The sequence below is a fragment of the Schistocerca americana genome, chromosome 1 (genome assembly GCF_021461395.2).
Source record: "Schistocerca americana isolate TAMUIC-IGC-003095 chromosome 1, iqSchAmer2.1, whole genome shotgun sequence".
Classification (NCBI taxonomy): Eukaryota; Metazoa; Arthropoda; class Insecta; order Orthoptera; family Acrididae; genus Schistocerca; species Schistocerca americana.
The window spans coordinates 213,647,180-213,664,599 of NC_060119.1; the positions used below are offsets into that span (position 1 = coordinate 213,647,180).

General features: G+C 44.1%; 1 protein-coding gene across 1 annotated transcript in view; it reads left to right on the plus strand.

Annotated features, from left to right (window-relative positions):
- Nucleotides 1-16,878, plus strand: part of LOC124620147 — a 30,872-nt gene extending 13,994 nt beyond the window's left edge. Inside the window, 2 exon segments of the mRNA XM_047146852.1 lie at nt 15,914-16,012; nt 16,015-16,878. Coding sequence (XP_047002808.1) covers nt 15,914-16,012; nt 16,015-16,218 — 303 coding nt within the window. The 3' untranslated portion in view covers nt 16,219-16,878.
- Nucleotides 16,879-17,420: the final 542 nt, after the last annotated feature.

Genomic DNA, 17,420 nt, shown 5'->3' on the forward strand with positions numbered 1-17,420 from the left:
AGCATAGTTCGCAAACTTACGTTTAGGGGGGGAGCGCGCAGTTCATGAAGTAAAGCCACCACGGCCGCATTAACCCTTTCGCTGCTACAAAGACGTGCTCCCTGCATTCCGCGCTGTGGGCGATTTTGTCACTGCACTGCTTGCCTGTGCAGACACATTGTGTTCCGACTGCTTTGACACTCTTTATCATTCGATTCCACAAAAACTATTTGGCTCAAAAATTAGATTTTTACCGATCTTCTTGACTGATACCTTCCCCCCATAAATGACTTAATTTTGTTTCGATGTTCAACGCAGTTATTATGCAGCTTAAATATAGTAAACCATTGCACGAAATTTTGAAGAGTTTGCAGAGGTAAAGTCCATAGAATATATATACTTTCCGGATGGTCGATTTTAGTTGCCACAATGTCGAGAATATAATGTGGACAATATACCTATATATTTAATTTAATTTAAGTACCACATAAGTGTCGTATGTAATATTGAGAAATATTCCACCTTTCGCGACTGTAACAAAAGTTTTACTTACACTGGGCACGTTTGGCTTTATTTTAAAGCACTTCAATCAATCAAATGGAAGTAGACAAAATACATTAACAAAACTGTGGACTTACAAAAACATTAAGACTTGAATATACCGCCTGTCAGTGAAGTGCTCAGAGCTATGTCAAATATAATTTTGTTTGTGGCACACACAAACAGCATTTATTTGCTAAAACACTGATGAGCCAACACAAATGTTGAATATTGTGCTACCGCAGCACAAAACTACGAAAGGTGACTTGGCAATGGAGGACACAAAATACAGTCCTCTTATGATGCTTCAAAAGAGAGAAACGCGTCTGGTCTAAATAAGTCGCTTATTACAGTTGCAGAAGAGGGATATATTTCAATACCATTGGTAAAACTGCGACTGTGGAACAAAAACAAGAAATAGAACATGAATACCATTGTGTATGTGCCATACCTTTCACCGATGGAAGTGCTTTAAAATAAAGCCAAACGCGCCCTGTGTAAATAAAACTTTTATTACAGTCGCGAAAGACGGAATATTTCTCAATATTACATACGACACCTATGTGGTACTTAAATTAAATGAGATATTGTTATACAGTAAATATTATATGAAATTTAGGTATCTTGTCCACATTTCATTCTCAACATTGTGGCAACTAAAATCGACCATACGGAAAGTATACGCTATGGACTTTTACCTCTGCAAACTCTTCAAAATTTCGTGCACTGGTTTACTACATTTAATGCTGCACATCAAAACAAAATTAAGTCATTTGTGGGGGGAAGGTATCAGTCAAGAAGACGTGTAAAAATCAAATTTTTTGGCCAAATAGTTTTTGTGAAATCGAATGATAAGTGTGTCAAAGCAGTGGGAACACCATGTGTCTGCACAGGCTACAAGTGCAGTGATGACAAAATCGCGCACAGCGCGGAATGCGGCGAGCACGTGTCTGCAGCAGCGAAAAAGTTAATGAAGAGGCAAAGCACTAGAAATTTCATTCAAACGAATAAAATTCGTGAAGTAAGGCACTCCAACAATGTTTTTAAATAAAGAAAATATTAAGCACCATACAAGGTTTATGAACTCTTAATCTCTCACTTGGCAGCCCAACACCTTAACCGTTCCGCTACCTCAGCTCATCGAACAGTGTAGCTCCATAACGACTCTAACACTCACGCAACTACTTATAAACACTGTTGGTATGACTATGAATTACTCAAGCCTCGTCGAAGTACAGTAGGAAATAAACAATTACCGCTGTTCTGTATTGCGAAAAAGCGGTTCGTGAGATTGAAACAAACGCCTTTCCTTGCTATCGCCTGAATTAGGAGTCTTATTGCTTGTTTGGTTTAATTAATTAATAGAATATGAAGCAATTGGTATAAAGAATGCTTTTTCCAAACTTTCTATAAAAGAAAGTCTGCTATCAAGACATTGCTTTTGTTCTATTACTTTATTTATGACTGAACGTTTCTAAAACTGAAGACACTCGTCTGTGCTCTGCACTGCAGTCGAGATTTGGCTACGTCGTTCTCTGTTCATTGGCCGACTGTGTTTTGTGACGTCAGATGCGCAGATCGAACCTAAACTCGGCCGCCAAGATATATGACGCGCACTTTAGTAGCGCACTATGAGGGTGCAGGTCAGGTTTGCTTTACATACACGCTGTAATGCCGTAAGCGTCAGTTACCTTTGAGACCGGACGTGGTGAGTTGATGCTAGTCAACAATACCTTTAAGGCGACGAAGACGCCATTGTCAGTACCTCACTGAGTTTGAACGAGGCTACGAGAAGCTGCATGTTCCTTACGCGATACTGCAGGAAGACTTGGCAGGAATGTAGCCACGGTACACAATTGCTGGCAGCGGTGTTCAGAGGAATGTGCGGACGGCCACGTGGCACTACCAACAGGGAAAACCACCGTGTTTGGCGTGTGGCTCTGGCGCATCGTACTGCATCTGCTGCAGCAATTTTAGCCAGACGCTCTGTAGCGTGCATTCCACTGACCCCAAACTACCGCCACTTGCCACTTATCTCATGGGAGGACAGGGTGGACGTCTGTTGTGTTTTCTGATGAAAGCTTGTTCTGCCACGGTGCCAGTGATGGCCTTATGTTGGTTAGGATCCCAGGTGAGAGCCTGCAACTGATCTGGACACGTGGAGTTATGGTCTGGGGTGCGATTTCCTATAACAGCATGAGCACTCTCGTGGTTATTCGATTGACTGCAAATTTATACGTCGATCTGTGATTCGGCCTGTTGAGCTGCTATTTATGAACAGCATTCCATGGGGTGTTTTCCAACAGAATAACGCTTGTCCATATAACGCTGTTGCAACCAAACGTGCTGCACAGTGTGTCAGCGTGTTGCTTTGGCCTACTCGATCACCAGATCTGTCTGCAATCGAGCAAATATGGGACATCATTGGACAACAACTCTAGCTTCATCCACAATCAGCATTAACGTCCCTGTCTTGACCGTCCAAGTACTCACTCACGCAAACTGACATCTGGCACTCGTATAACATATTGCACGCACTTTATATGCTTGCATTCATCAACCTGGCAGTTAACATCGGTTATTAAGGTGCCGGCAATTCACAATGCCTTATCTCGCGCTTACGTTAACGTGTGGTCTTTCAGTGTTAACCACTTAAATGTGTTACGCAGACAAATGTATAACCGAAATTTCATTACTCTATATTAATAATACTTTTGTTACGATTTCTTCTATCAGTATACAGGGTGTAAATTTTTTAAGTTGACGAACCAGAATAGCCGGCTGGGGTGGCCGAGTGGTTCTAGGCACTACAGTCCGGAACCGCGCGACCGCTACGGTCGCAGGTTCTAATCTTGCCTCGGGCATGGATGTGTGTGATGTCCTTAGGTTAGTTAGGTTTCAGTAGTTCTAAGTTCTAGGGGACTGATGACCTCAGCAGTTAAGTCCCATAGTGCTCAGAGCCATTTGAACCATTTTTGAAACCAGAATAACTCGAAAAATAAGCTTCACACTAAAAAATTTGTAGGATTCAAAGTTGATTATTTTCGAGGGGGACATCTGCTCGTGCTAAAATTAGCCGGCACCCCAGCCCAGCCTGGAGGTGGGGCGGGAGGCAACTTTAAAATTTGGTTACAGATAAATAAGAAATACTTCTTTACTTCGTAAATTTTGATTCGCTAAAACTAGAACTCTCTCTCTTTCTCTCTCTCCCCATAGGGTGGAAGTAGAGTTTTTTGTTTATCCGTAACCATTTTCCACGCAAAAATGAGAACATGGATTTTCTTGATTTACAAAACAGCCAACTACCAAGAATCAAAACAAATGTTTAAGACAAAATGTACGTAGTATTTTACGTATAATCTGATTCTGAAATGAAAAATGGGGGTTCCAATTTGAAATTTTAAAGTTGCCTAGGGGGTGGGATGGCGGGCTAATTTTAGCACCAGCAGATGTCCCCATCGAAAATAATCAACTTTGGATTCTATACATTTTTCCGTGTGAAGCTTATTTTTCGAGTTATTCTGATTTCTGAGCTTATAATTTACACCCAGTATATAAGCATTTATATTACTGAATACCACACAAGTATATAAACAGAGTCCACTGTTAGTCAGACCATCACCAACTTAGGCTGTGAATCAAAAATGCAGACAACATGAGGCGTTTACATCTTTCTATCTTTCTCAAATGGTTCAAATGGCTCTGAGCACTATGGGACTCAACTGCTGTGGTCATAAGTCCCCTAGAACTTAGAACTACTTAAACCTAACTAAACTAAGGACAGCACACAACACCCAGCCATCACGAGGCAGAGAAAATCCCTGACCCCGCCGGGAATCGAACCCGGGAACCCGGGAACCCGGGCGTGGGAAGCGAGAACGCTACCGCACGACCACGAGATGCGGGCTATCTTTCTCACATAAACATACTTTTATCAGAATATTCAGCATATTCATTTAATAATTAATATGTGTGATGGATTGGGCACTGAGTTCCAGTCCTCATAATTTATATCGTTAAACAGCAGATGGAAGCAGAATTTACCGTCTATTGTCTAGTATGTTTGAAAAACTTCTAAAAAGGAAATCTCTTATTTTCTGTTCGAGGAACGTTCGGGGGGGACTAGCAGCATCCAAGGGATCAGATTCTTATTACTGTGTTGAAAAATAAGGTCCAGTTGTACACGTATCCCATTTATTACATTCCCCATTTGGCTATGCATTGGTTATGCAAAATTTATTAGATAATATAGAATTTGAAGGATTTCATAGTTTCATTTCAAACATTTTTTTAACTATCATCTCTCTATTCATTCCGTTCAGTTGGTCTCTCTATCCATTCCGTTCAGTTGCTCTTCCAAGTTGTTTCCTTTCTCTCACAGAATTACGACGTCATAACAACCTGCAACTCCTTTTTTTTTCTTCCTGAACTTAAATTTCATTTCAAAATATTTCCTAGGTTTCCATTACTGCTTGCTCAAAGTACTTACTCATTGAATAACGTCGGGGATAGGCTACAGCTCCGTCTCACTCTCTTCTCAATCACTGCTTCCTTGTCGTGTCCCACACCGCCTGCAACTGCAGTCTCCTTTCTCTACAAGTTGTAAGTAACATTGCGCTCCTTGTATTTCGTCCCTTTATCTTCAAAATATCGGAGAGCGTCGTCCACTCAACATTTTCATAAGCTTTCTCTAGGTCCACAAACACCGTAAATGTAGGTTTGCCTTTCTTTAACCTATCTTCTAAGAAAAAATATGGGGTTAGTATTGCCTCGTGTGTTTCTACATTTCTCCGGAACCCAAACTGATCTTCCCCGAGGCCGTCTCCTACCATTTTTTTCAGTCTTTTGTAAATAATTTGTGTTAGTATTTCGTAAACCATGACTTATTACACTGATAGTTCGAAAATATTCGCACCTCTCAGCACCTGCTTTCTTTGGAATTGGAATTATTTCGTTCTTCAAGTCTTGTACATCTCGCACACCAGATGGAAGAGTTTTGTCGTGGCTGGCTCTCCCAATGTTATCAGTAGTTCAGACGGGATGTCGTTTACTCAGGGGGATATGTTTCGGCTTATGTATTCCAGTGCACTGCCAAATTCTTCTCGCAGCATCACATCTCCCATCTGATCCTTATCTACGCCCTTTTCAGTTTCAATAATATTACCTTTAAGCTCATCTCCATTGTATAGACCTTCAGATCTCCCTTCTTTCTTAGTACTGGTTTTTCATCTGAGCTCCTCATATTCATACATCTGTTTCTCTTTTCTCCAAAGACCTCTTTAATTTTCCTGAAAGCGGTATCTATCATTCCCTAAGGAAATATGCTTCTATATCTTTACATTTGTCCCCTAGCCATTTCTGCTTAGACATTTTGCACTTCCTGTCAGTCTGAGTTTTTAGATTCCCTTCCGCCTGCTTCATTTACTGGATTTTTATATTTTCTCCTTTCATCAGTTAAATTAAATATCTCTCGTGCTATCCAAGGATTTCTTTTAGGCCTTGTCTTTTTACCCATTTGATCCTCTGCTTCCTTCACTCTTTCATGTCTCAAAGCAATCCACTCATCTTCTTCTCATTTCGGTCCAACATAAGTTGCTCTATCTCAACCTCTAGATCAAAATCTTGAACATGGCAGCAGTCAGCAACTGTAGTTATATGGATACCGAGTAATATATGACTTCCACGTACTCGTTGTACTGTGTATTCGTAGGTGTTATCTCTTTTACTGAGGAAGACAGATTTATATCTGTCGAAATTTAGATAAGGATTTGAATAAACTTCTCACGTGCAACTGCTTGGCTGTTTGATTCCCTTTGTATCCATAACCTCTGGTGCCTTCAGTTTAACCAGATATTATCTCCTTAATTTTCCGCCTTTCCGCAATTTCTTCAGTGATAATCTGCATTTAAATCCAGTAAGTTATGGTCAGAGTCCACCTCTGTTCCTGGAAATGTCTTACATTTTAAAATCTGATTTCGAACTCGCTGCCTGACCATTATATGATCAGTCTGAAACTTTCCAGCGTTGCCAGGTCCCTTCCACGTACACAACCTTCTTTCATCATTCTTAAACCGAGTGTTAGCGACGATTAAACCATAATTTGTGCTTCCTCTTCCACTGCTTTTACCCAGTCCATGTTCTACTCCTTTTCCTTCTCTTCCTATTCCTACTATCGAATTCCACTCACCCAATTGAATTTACATTTTCCTTAACAATCTGAATAATTTCCTTTATTTCACCACACATTCTGTCAATCTCTTCATCCTCTGTCGAGCTAGTTTACATGTAAACTTGTACTAATGTGGCAGATGTTGGCTTCGCGTCTACCTTTTCTACAGTAATATGTTAACTATGCTGTTCCTATTAACTTACCCGCATTCCTATATTCTTATTAGGTCTAGACCTGCGTTACCCCTATTTTATTTTGTGTTGATAACCTTGTACTGATCTTACTGAAAGTCCTGTTCCTCCTGGCACCGCCGGCCGCAGTGGTCTAGCGGTTTTAGGCGCTCAGTCCGGAGCCACGCGACTGCTACGGTCGCAGGTTCGAATCCTGCCTCGGGCATGGATGTGTGTGATGTCCTTAGGTTAGTTAGGTTTAAGTAGTTCTAAGTTCTAGGGGACTGATGACCATAGATGTTAAGTCCCATAGTGCTCAGAGCCATTTGAACCATTTTTTTCCTCCTGGCACCGAATTTCACTTACTCCCACCATAGCTATCTTCAACCTACCCATTTCCCTCTTTAAATTTTCTGATCTACCTGCCCGGTTAAGAGATCTAACTTTCTACGCCTTGACCCATAGAACGCCAGTTTTGTTCCTCCTGCTGAAGATAGAGCTGCACGGCCGTAGGAACGTCTGTAGCTTCCCCTTGCTTTCAGCTGTTCGCAGTACCAGCGTAGCAAGGCCATGCTAGCTGATTTTTCAAGGCTAGGTGCGTCGATCATCCGGAGTGCTGCCCCTGCAACTATGAAAAGGCTGCTGCCCCTCTCCAGGAACCAAGAAGTCTTCCATTCTGGTTGTACCTACAGTACGGCCTTTTTTATCGTTGAGCCACGCAATACTCCCTATCTCTGCAAGGTCCGTTGTTCATATGGGACTATACCCACAATAAATACACTCCTGGAAATTGAAATAAGAACACCGTGAATTCATTGTCCCAGGAAGGGGAAACTTTATTGACACATTCCTGGGGTCAGATACATCACATGATCACACTGACAGAACCACAGGAACATAGACACAGGCAACAGAGCATGCACAATGTCGGCACTAGTACAGTGTATATCCACCTTTCGCAGCAATGCAGGCTGCTATTCTCCCATGGAGACGATCTTAGAGATGCTGAATGTAGCCCTGTGGAACGGCTTGCCATGCCATTTCCACCTGGCGCCTCAGTTGGACCAGCGTTCGTGCTGGACGTGCAGACCGCGTGAGACGACGCTTCATCCAGTCCCAAACATGCTCAATGGGGGACAGATCCGGAGATCTTGCTGGCCAGGGTAGTTGACTTACACCTTCTAGAGCACGTTGGGTGGCACGGGATACATGCGGACGTGCATTGTCCTGTTGGAACAGCAAGTTCCCTTGCCGGTCTAGGAATGGTAGAACGATGGGTTCGATGACGGTTTGGATGTACCGTGCACTATTCAGTGTCCCCTCGACGATCACCAGTGGTGTACGGCCAGTGTAGGAGATCGCTCCCCACACCATGATGCCGGGTGTTGGCCCTGTGTGCCTCGGTCGTATGCAGTCCTGATTGTGGCGCTCACCTGCACGGCGCCAAACACGCATACGACCATCATTGGCACCAAGGCAGAAGCGACTCTCATCGCTGAAGACGACACGTCTCCATTCGTCCCTCCATTCACGCCTGTCGCGACACCACTGGAGGCGGGCTGCACGATGTTGGGGCGTGAGCGGAAGACGGCCTAACGGTGTGCGGGACCGTAGCCCAGCTTCATGGAGACGGTTGCGAATGGTCCTCGCCGATACCCCAGGAGCAACAGTGTCCCTAATTTGCTGGGAAGTGGCGGTGCGGTCCCCTACGGCACTGCGTAGGATCCTACGGTCTTGGCGTGCATCCGTGCGTCGCTGCGGTCCGGTCCCAGTTCGACGGGCACGTGCACCTTCCGCCGACCACTGGCGACAACATCGATGTACTGTGGAGACCTCACGCCCCACGTGTTGAGCAATTCGGCGGTACGTCCACTCGGCATCCCGCATGCCCACTATACGCCCTCGCTCAAAGTCTGTCAACTGCACATACGGTTCACGTCCACGCTGTCGTGGCATGCTACCAGTGTTAAAGACTGCGATGGAGCTCCGTATGCCACGGCAAACTGGCTGACACTGACGGCGGCGGTGCACAAATGCTGCGCAGCTAGCGCCAGTCGACGGCCAACACCGCGGTTCCTGGTGTGTCCGTTGTGCCGTGCGTGTGATCATTGCTTGTACAGCCCTCTCGCAGTGTCCGGAGCAAGTATGGTGGGTCTGACACACCGGTGTCAATGTGTTCTTTTTTCCATTTCCAGGAGTGTACATTTCCGTTATTTGTTATCCTTTCTAGTATTTCCGTTGTAATGGCCAGCATTGTAAGTTACAGTCACACTCATATACACTGAAGATCCAAAGAAACTGGTACATCTGCCCAATATCGTGTAAGGGCCCCCACGAGCACGTAGAAGTACCGCAACACGACGTGGCATGGACTCGGCTAACGTCTGAAGTAATGCTAGAGGGAGTTTATACCATGAATACTGCACGGGTGTCCATAAATCCGTACGAGTACGAGGGGGTGGAGGTCTCTACTAAACAGCACATTGCAAGGCGTCGCAGATATGCCCAACAATGTTCATGTCTGGGGCGTTTAGTGGCCAGTGGAAGTGTTTAAACTCAGAACAGTGTTCCTGGAGACACTCTATAGCAATTCTGGACGTCTTGGGTGTCGCGTTATCCTGCTGGAATTGCCCAAGTCCGTCGGAATGCACAATGAATGGATGCGGGTGATCAGAGTGCTTAAGTGCTTGGCACCTGTCAGAGTCATATCTAGACGTATCAGTGGTCCTATGTCACTCCAACTGCACACGCCCCTCACCTTTACTGAGCCTCCACCAGCTTGAATAGTCCCCTGCTGAAATGCACCGTCCATGGATTCATGAGATTGTCTCCATACCCGTAGAAGTCCATCCTCTCAATACAATTTGAAACGAGACTTGTCCGACCTGGCAACATGTTTACAGCCATCAACAGTCGTGTTGGTGTTGACGGGCCCAGGCGACGTGTAAAGCTTTGTGTCGTGCTGTCATCAAGGGTACACGAATGGGCCTTCGGCTCCGAAAGCCCATATCGATTATGTTTCTTTGAATGGTTTGCACGCTGACACTTGTTGATGGCTTAGCATTGAAATCTGCAGCAGTTTGTGGAAGGATTGCACTTCTGTCATGTTGAACGATTCTCTTCAGTCGTCGTTGGTCCCATTCTTGCAGGATCTTTTTCTGGCCGCAGCGATGTCGGAGATTTGTTTTACCGGATTCCTGGTATTCACGATACACTCGTGAAATGGTCGTACGGGAAAATCTCCACTTCATCGGAGATGCTGTGTCCCATAGCTCGTGCACCTGCTATAACACCTCGTTCAAACTCACTTAAATCTTGGTAACATGCCATTGTAGCAGCAGTAACCGATCTAACAACTGCACCAGACACTTGCAGCCTTGTATAGGCGTTGCCGACCGCAGTGCCGTATTGTGGGTGTTTACATATCTCTGTATTGGAATACACATCCCTATACCAGTTTCTTTGGCCATTCGGTGTAAATCGCTCGCATGTGACGTGTGAACATCAACACCATTAGTGACCTGTGTATCAACAATCTGTCTGTTCCTGAGTTATACTGGAGAATGAAATGTCGAGAAGTTTTACGTCTTTTAGCCACCTGTGCTCTACAATTAATTTTATAATTAATGTATTTTTGTTAGAAATATTTCACGTTTTCATTTGACTCACCCTTATATACATAGCGTTTCAAAGTCTTTGCATCAAATGTCTCTGGGTGATAGATCATAGCACGGGAAAAAACTTTTGTCAGGGACAAAATGTTCAGTGACTCTTCTCTGTGGCGATAGGCGATATCTGGCCCCTGAGAAGTGGCATGGCATAGGCACTTTGCATCGTTGTGTGTTGCCTATAATCCAGCCATCTGCTCCTTGTGAAAGGGGATAGGTCCAGCAAAAATTAGAGTTCTTGACTACGTACTAAAATACATCGTACAAAAGAATTAGCGAAACACGTTTACTAACCTGTGGTACGTCAAATCTGTTATGAGACAGTCGTTACCTGTGGCCTTATATTATCTCTCGGGGTCTTCGCTTTCAGTGTAGGCAACACCATTTATTAAGTGTGTTATGCATTACCGAGTCAGCTGATCCCTGAGAAGGAAGGAAGTACTGGGGTCCCAGAATTTTCTAGTGACGTACATAGATGTCAGTTGTCTTTTGTGGACATTGTATTCAACCAAGCACATGTAATGCGACATCTTAATGCAGTGTTCAAAAATGTTCAAATGTGTGTGAAAGGTCATCAGTTCCTAAGCTTACACACTACTTAACCTAAATTATCTTAAGGACAAACACTCACACGCATGCCCCAGGGAGGACTCGAACCTCCGCCGGGATCAACCGCACAGTCCATGACTGCAGCGCCCTAGACCGCTCGGCTAATCCATCGCGTTAATGCAGTGCAGTTTGCAAGAACGGTCTGCTTGATCCAAAAAAGATGGACTTTTGGTCGTGGTGCTGCAGATGCCAATCCCTCTCCATGTGTGATCCACAGGTTGTGGACACGCTACAGGGAGATAGGTCGGTACATAAGGCGAGTTGAACAAGGTTGCCGGCGCATTGCCACCCCACGCCAGGTAAAGGCCGAAATCTGACCATCTCTGGGTTGAGGCATCGTAGTGATACCACGAGAGCAGTCCGCAGGTCGTGGTCTCGCAGTTGCGTTCTCGCTTCCCGAGCACGGTATCCCGGGTTCGATTCCCGGCGGGATCAGGGATTTTCACCTGCCTCGAGATGAGTAGGTGTTTATGTTGCCCTCATCATTTCATCATCATTCATGAAAGTGGCGAGTTTGGACTGACCAAAGGTTGAGAATTTGTAAGGGCGCTGATAACCACGCAGTTAAGCGCCCCACAAACCAAACATCATCATCATCATCATCATGACCACCAGAGCACTGCAGGGCGACCTCAGAAGTGGCATTGGGGCCGCTGTACCCTGTGTAATGAACAGGCTACGAGAAAGGACTGTGCGACCCAGATGTCCCATTAGAATACCCCACTTGACACATCTTGCAGTTCGCCTTCAGTTCTGCCATTCCCAAGTCACCTGGCAACTTCGTCACTGGAAAGAAGGATTTTTCACAGACGAGTCCACATATCCTCTAAAGGAGGGTGATGCCCGTGTTCAGTTGTGGAGACTCGTGGTGAGCGCTAGCCGTCAAATGTTGTCCAGGAAATCGACAGATTTCCAAGGTTCATATGACGCTGTGGGGAGGCTTCAGTTTTGACAGCCATACAGAGCTTGCCGTTGTCCGTAGTCGCCTTACACCCAGGCAGTACAGCGAACAGATCCTGTTGGACTATATGGTGGCTCTTGCATACAGTGGTAGCTGTGAATTCGTTCTAATGCCAGGTCCTATGTGGTGACGTCAGCAGGGATGTCTGGCGAACCCTGGAGGTTGAAGTACTGGAATGGCTGGCGCTGAGTTTCAACCTAAATCCCATCGTGCGTATGTGAGACATGCTTAAAAGTCGTTTTCGTGGTCATTGTCTTCCACTACATACTGTCCAAGAACTCTCATGGACTCTCATTGAAGAATGGGAACAGATACCTCAGTCCATAGACTTATAAGGAGCACGCCACATAGCAGTGATAAACGCTCACGGAGGGTATACACGTTATTGAAGCTCTCACAGTGCAATGAAAAGCACCCAACTTTGTTTTCGACGCCTTTCCTACATTTCAGGTTTTTATCTGAACAATAAGAGGATGTAACGATTTTTTCTGTAATTAATTTGTCATAGGTAAAGGTTCTTTATAGACGAATGGAAAAACTGGTAGATGCCGACCTCGGGGAAGATCAGTTTGGATTCCGTAGAAATGTTGGAACACGTAAAGCAATACTGACGCTACGACTTATCTTAGAAAATAGATTAAGGAAAGGCACACCCACGTTTATAGCATTTGTAGACGTAGAGAAAGCTTTCGACAATGTTGACTGGAATACTCTCTTTCAAATTCTGAAGGTGGTAGGGGTAAAATACAGGGAGCGAAAGGCTATTTACAATTTGTACAGAAACCAGATGGCAGTTATAAGAGTCGAGGGGCACCAAAGGGAAGCAGTGGCTGGGAAGGGAGTGAGACAGGGCTGTAGCCTCTCCCCGATGTTATTCAATCTGTATATTGAGAGGGAGTGAGACAGGGCTGTAGCCTCTCCCCGATGTTATTCAATCTGTATATTGAGCAAGCAATAAAGAAAACAAAAGAAAAGTTTGGAGTAGGAATTAAAATCCATGGAGAAGAAATAAAAACTTTGAGGTTCGCCGATGACAGTGTAATTCTGTCACAAACACCAAAGGACGTGGAAGAACAGCTGAACGGAAAGAACAGTGTCTTGAAAGGAGGATATAAGATGAACATCAACAAAAGCAAAACGAGGGTAATGGAATGTATTCGAATGAAATCGGGTGATGCTGAGGGTATTAGATGGGGAAATGAGACGCTTAAAGTAGTAAATGAGTTTTGCTATTTGGGGAGCAAAATGTAAGCTGGCAATGGCAAGGAAGGCGTTTCTGAAGACGAGAAATTTGTTAACATCGAGTGTAGATTTAAGTGTCAGGAAGTCGTTTCTGAAGTATTTGTATGGAGTGTAGCCATGTATGGAAGTGAAATATGGACGATAAATAGTTTGGACAAGAAGAGAATAGAAGGTTTCGAAATGTGGTGCTACAGAAGAATGCTGAATATTAGATGGGTAGATCACATAACTAATGAGGAGGTAGAGTAGCATGGAGAACTGCATCAAACCAGTCTCTGGACTGGACCACAACAACAACAACGGGTAAAGGTATAATTTGATAACATACCCAGTCCTCAATTATTGCTAAGTGGAGTACAGCAGACGCCCAAAGTCAAGTTCTCTAATACTTTTGAGCAGTGTATCTTTTTCCACTTAGAGATACTCATTCTTATGATTTTCTTGCTGAAAATCACTCCATCAGTTTACTGCGGTGGGTAGTACGCAGTACACCTAGTTAATAGAGCGTATTAGTGTAGTGAAATATCGTCGTCCCACGGCCTGCGAATACGTAAGGATTCGTAGTGTCGTTGGTAAACCCGACAGGGTAGCCGAGAGCGCCAACGCGCTGCTTCCTGGACTCGGGTAGGCGCGCTGGCCTCGGATCGAATCCGCCTGGCGGATTAACGACGACGGCCGGTGTGGCGGTCAGCCTGGATGTGATTTTTAGGCGGTTTTCCACATTCTACTAGGTGAATACCGGACTGGTCTCCACGTCCCGCCTCAGTTACACGACTCGCAGACATTTGAAGCACATTCAAACTATTTCACGATTTACACTAGACCACTAGACGCCGACAGCTGGGGTCCACTCATTCGGTCCCAGGTGGGGGAGGTGGCGGCAGGAAGGGCATCCAGCCACCCCAAAAAATTAACCGTGCCAAACCCGTACTTAACCATGCCGACCCTGCACACAATGCGGGATATAGGCAGTAGCAAAAGAAGAAAGCACAAGAAAGTAGTGTCATTGGTTGTTGTTGTTGTGGTCCTCACTCCTGAGACTGGTTTCATGCAGCTCTCCATGCTACTCTATCCTGTGCAAGCTTCTTCATCTCCCAGTACCTACTGCAACCTACATCCTTTTGAATCTGCTTAGTGTATTCATCTCTTGGTCTCCCTCTACGACTGTTACCCTCCACGCTGCCCTCCAGTACTAAATTGGTGATCCCTTGATGCCTCAGAACATGCCCTACCAACTGATCCCTTCTTCTAGTCAAGTTGTGCCACAAACCTCTCCTCAATCCTGTTCAATACCTCTTCATTAGTTATGTCATCTACCCATCTAATCTTCAGCATTCTTCTGTAGCACCACATTTCGAAACCTTCTATTCTCTTCTTGTCCAAACTATTTATCGTCCATATTTCACTTCCATACATGGCTACACTCCATACAATACTTTCAGAAATGACTTCCTGACACTTAAATCTATATTCGATGTTAACAAATTTTTCTTCTTCAGAAACGCTTTCCTTGCCATTGCCAGTCTACATTTTATATCCTCTCTACTTCGACTATCATCAGTTATTTTGCTCCCCAAATAGCAAAACTCCTTTACTGCTTTCAGCAAACCTCAAAGTTTTTATTTCTTCTCCATGGATTTTAATACCTACTCCGAATTTTTCTTTTGTTTCCTTCACTGCTTGCTCAATATAAAGATTGAATAACATCGGGGAAGGGCTACAACCCTGTCTCACTCCCTTCCCAGCCACTGCTTCCCTTTCATGTCCCTCGACTCTTATAACTGCCATCTTGTATCTGTACAAATTGTAAATAGCCTTTCGCTCCCTGTATTTTACCCCTGCCACCTTTAGAATTTGAAAGAGAGTATTCCAGTCAACATTGTCAAAAGCTTTCTCTAAGTCTACAAATGCTAGAAACGTAGGTTTGCCTTTCCTTAATATAGCTTCTAAGATAAGTCGTTGGGTCAGTATTGCATCTCGTATTCCAATATTTCTACGGAATCCAAACTGATCTTCCCCGAGGTCGGCTTCTACTAGTTTTTCCATTCGTCTGTAAAGAATTCCCGTTAGTATTTTGCAGCTGTGGCTTATTAAACGCATTGTTCGGTAATTTTCACATCTGTCAACACGTGCTTTCTTTGGGATTGGAATTATTATATTGTTCTTGAAGTCTGAGGGTATTTCGCCTGTCTCATACATCTTGCTCACCAGATGGTAGAGTTTTGTCAGGACTGGCTCTCCCAAGGCCGTCAGTAGTTCTAATGGAATGTTGTCTACTCCCTGGGCCTTGTTTCGACTCAGATCTTTCAGTGCTCCGTCAAACTCATCACGCAGTATCATATCTCCCATTTCATCTTCATCTACATCGTCTTCCATTTCCACAATATTGTCCTCAAGTACATCGCCCTTGTATAGACCCTCTATATATTGGTAAGCGTCAGCAAATGTTTTGTCTCTAAGAGAAGTTGTTCCTATGATGTGATCTACCATCGTAGACGTTTGGTGCAAAGACTTTGTAACACCCTGTACATGCAGTGTTATAGCTGATTGTAGTGGAGATTGTGTTTGGTTGCAGATAGCTCTGAGGGCGGCGATGCTGGAACACGAGAACGCGGTGCTTCGTGCGCAGTTGGTGACCCTGCGGGAAGAGGCGCACAGTTTGCGACACCTGTTGCTGCAGCAGCGAGCGCTCCCGGAATCCTGAGCCGCGCTCGTCCGTCCCTGCGCAAGCGGCAGCTCCTGCACATCGTCACGGCTTTGACGCCGAGGGAACATTTGACGGGCAGCGCAGCGAAATCTACCTCGCGTCTGGCTGCTCGTTGCCCTCTACCCGCACTGCAGCGGAAAGCAGTGGATCACTACAGTACCTGCAATCTGTGACCCCGGTGTTGTCCTTGTTCGCCTTGCGGCTGTAAGTCCCGAAAGTGTCTGGCGTTTAGCGTACGGCGCACAACTGACAGCCGAACATTGCCAAGAACAGCGTTATTACTGACAATCCTCATTCCTACGAATAATTTTTGTCGTTGCCTCTCTTTTATCTGTGATTGCGACACACACATCTAGTCTTTGGACTCTGTAGTAGCATTTTTGACGAGATTACAAGTTACACTTTGTCAGTTCATTATACGCTCGAGCATACTATAAGCTCTCTTGTCTTGATGTAAAAACAGAACTGCTCTTTGGAACAAAGCTCGCTGGCAATTGAGAAGAGATCTGGTGTTTCATTTATCTTGCCACGCCCACAATTTGAATGATTTCGTAACCTCTTAGCACAATTTACGATGCATTAGAACTTCACACTAAAAAACGATATTTTACACTGTTAAGAGTTGCAAGTTATGATAGCATGATGGTCGAGACAGATATAGATTTTTGGTCTGGTATTCCAGTGTTTTCAGTAACGCGTAATAGTGATTCTGTGATGGAATACAGTATGAGTGTGCTACAGAAATATGGAAATAAAATGGATGTATCTGTTGGCACATGCCATACATTCACCGTTAAATGCCAGGAGTTATATTTATTATCTATCATAAACTTGGCAAGATGGCAGTCGAGTGATCAGGGCTAGTTCTGCGCTAGTGAAAAGATTAAGTTTCAAATCGTATTTTATTCGCTATTTTATCTGTTTTACATTTAGGTAAATTCTTTATTATACATAATAGTTAGCATATTGAATATTTACTTGTGCTATTTTTATGAAGTATACGCTTACATCCACTCAAATAACATCATTGGACATGGTGGATATTTATGGACGTTATAGACTTCCTTCTACATCATAAGTAATATACGTCTGACGTTCTTAGATGTGACTTTTATGTAGATGATCCATAAGACGCCAGTTCTTAACTGTATCTGCAAGTGTGGGTATACAAACAACAGATTAAAGCAACATGTATTATAATTTCCTACACAGACAGTAGCACTTTCTTTTTTGATAATTACTTTCCAGTTCAAGCAAAAAAAAAAAAAAAAAATTAAACGCACAGCAGATCATACTATCGCATGTTTCACATTCTGTTTTCTTGTTAGCTATATTATTGTTGAAGTACTGAATATTTTGTACTGTGACATGTATA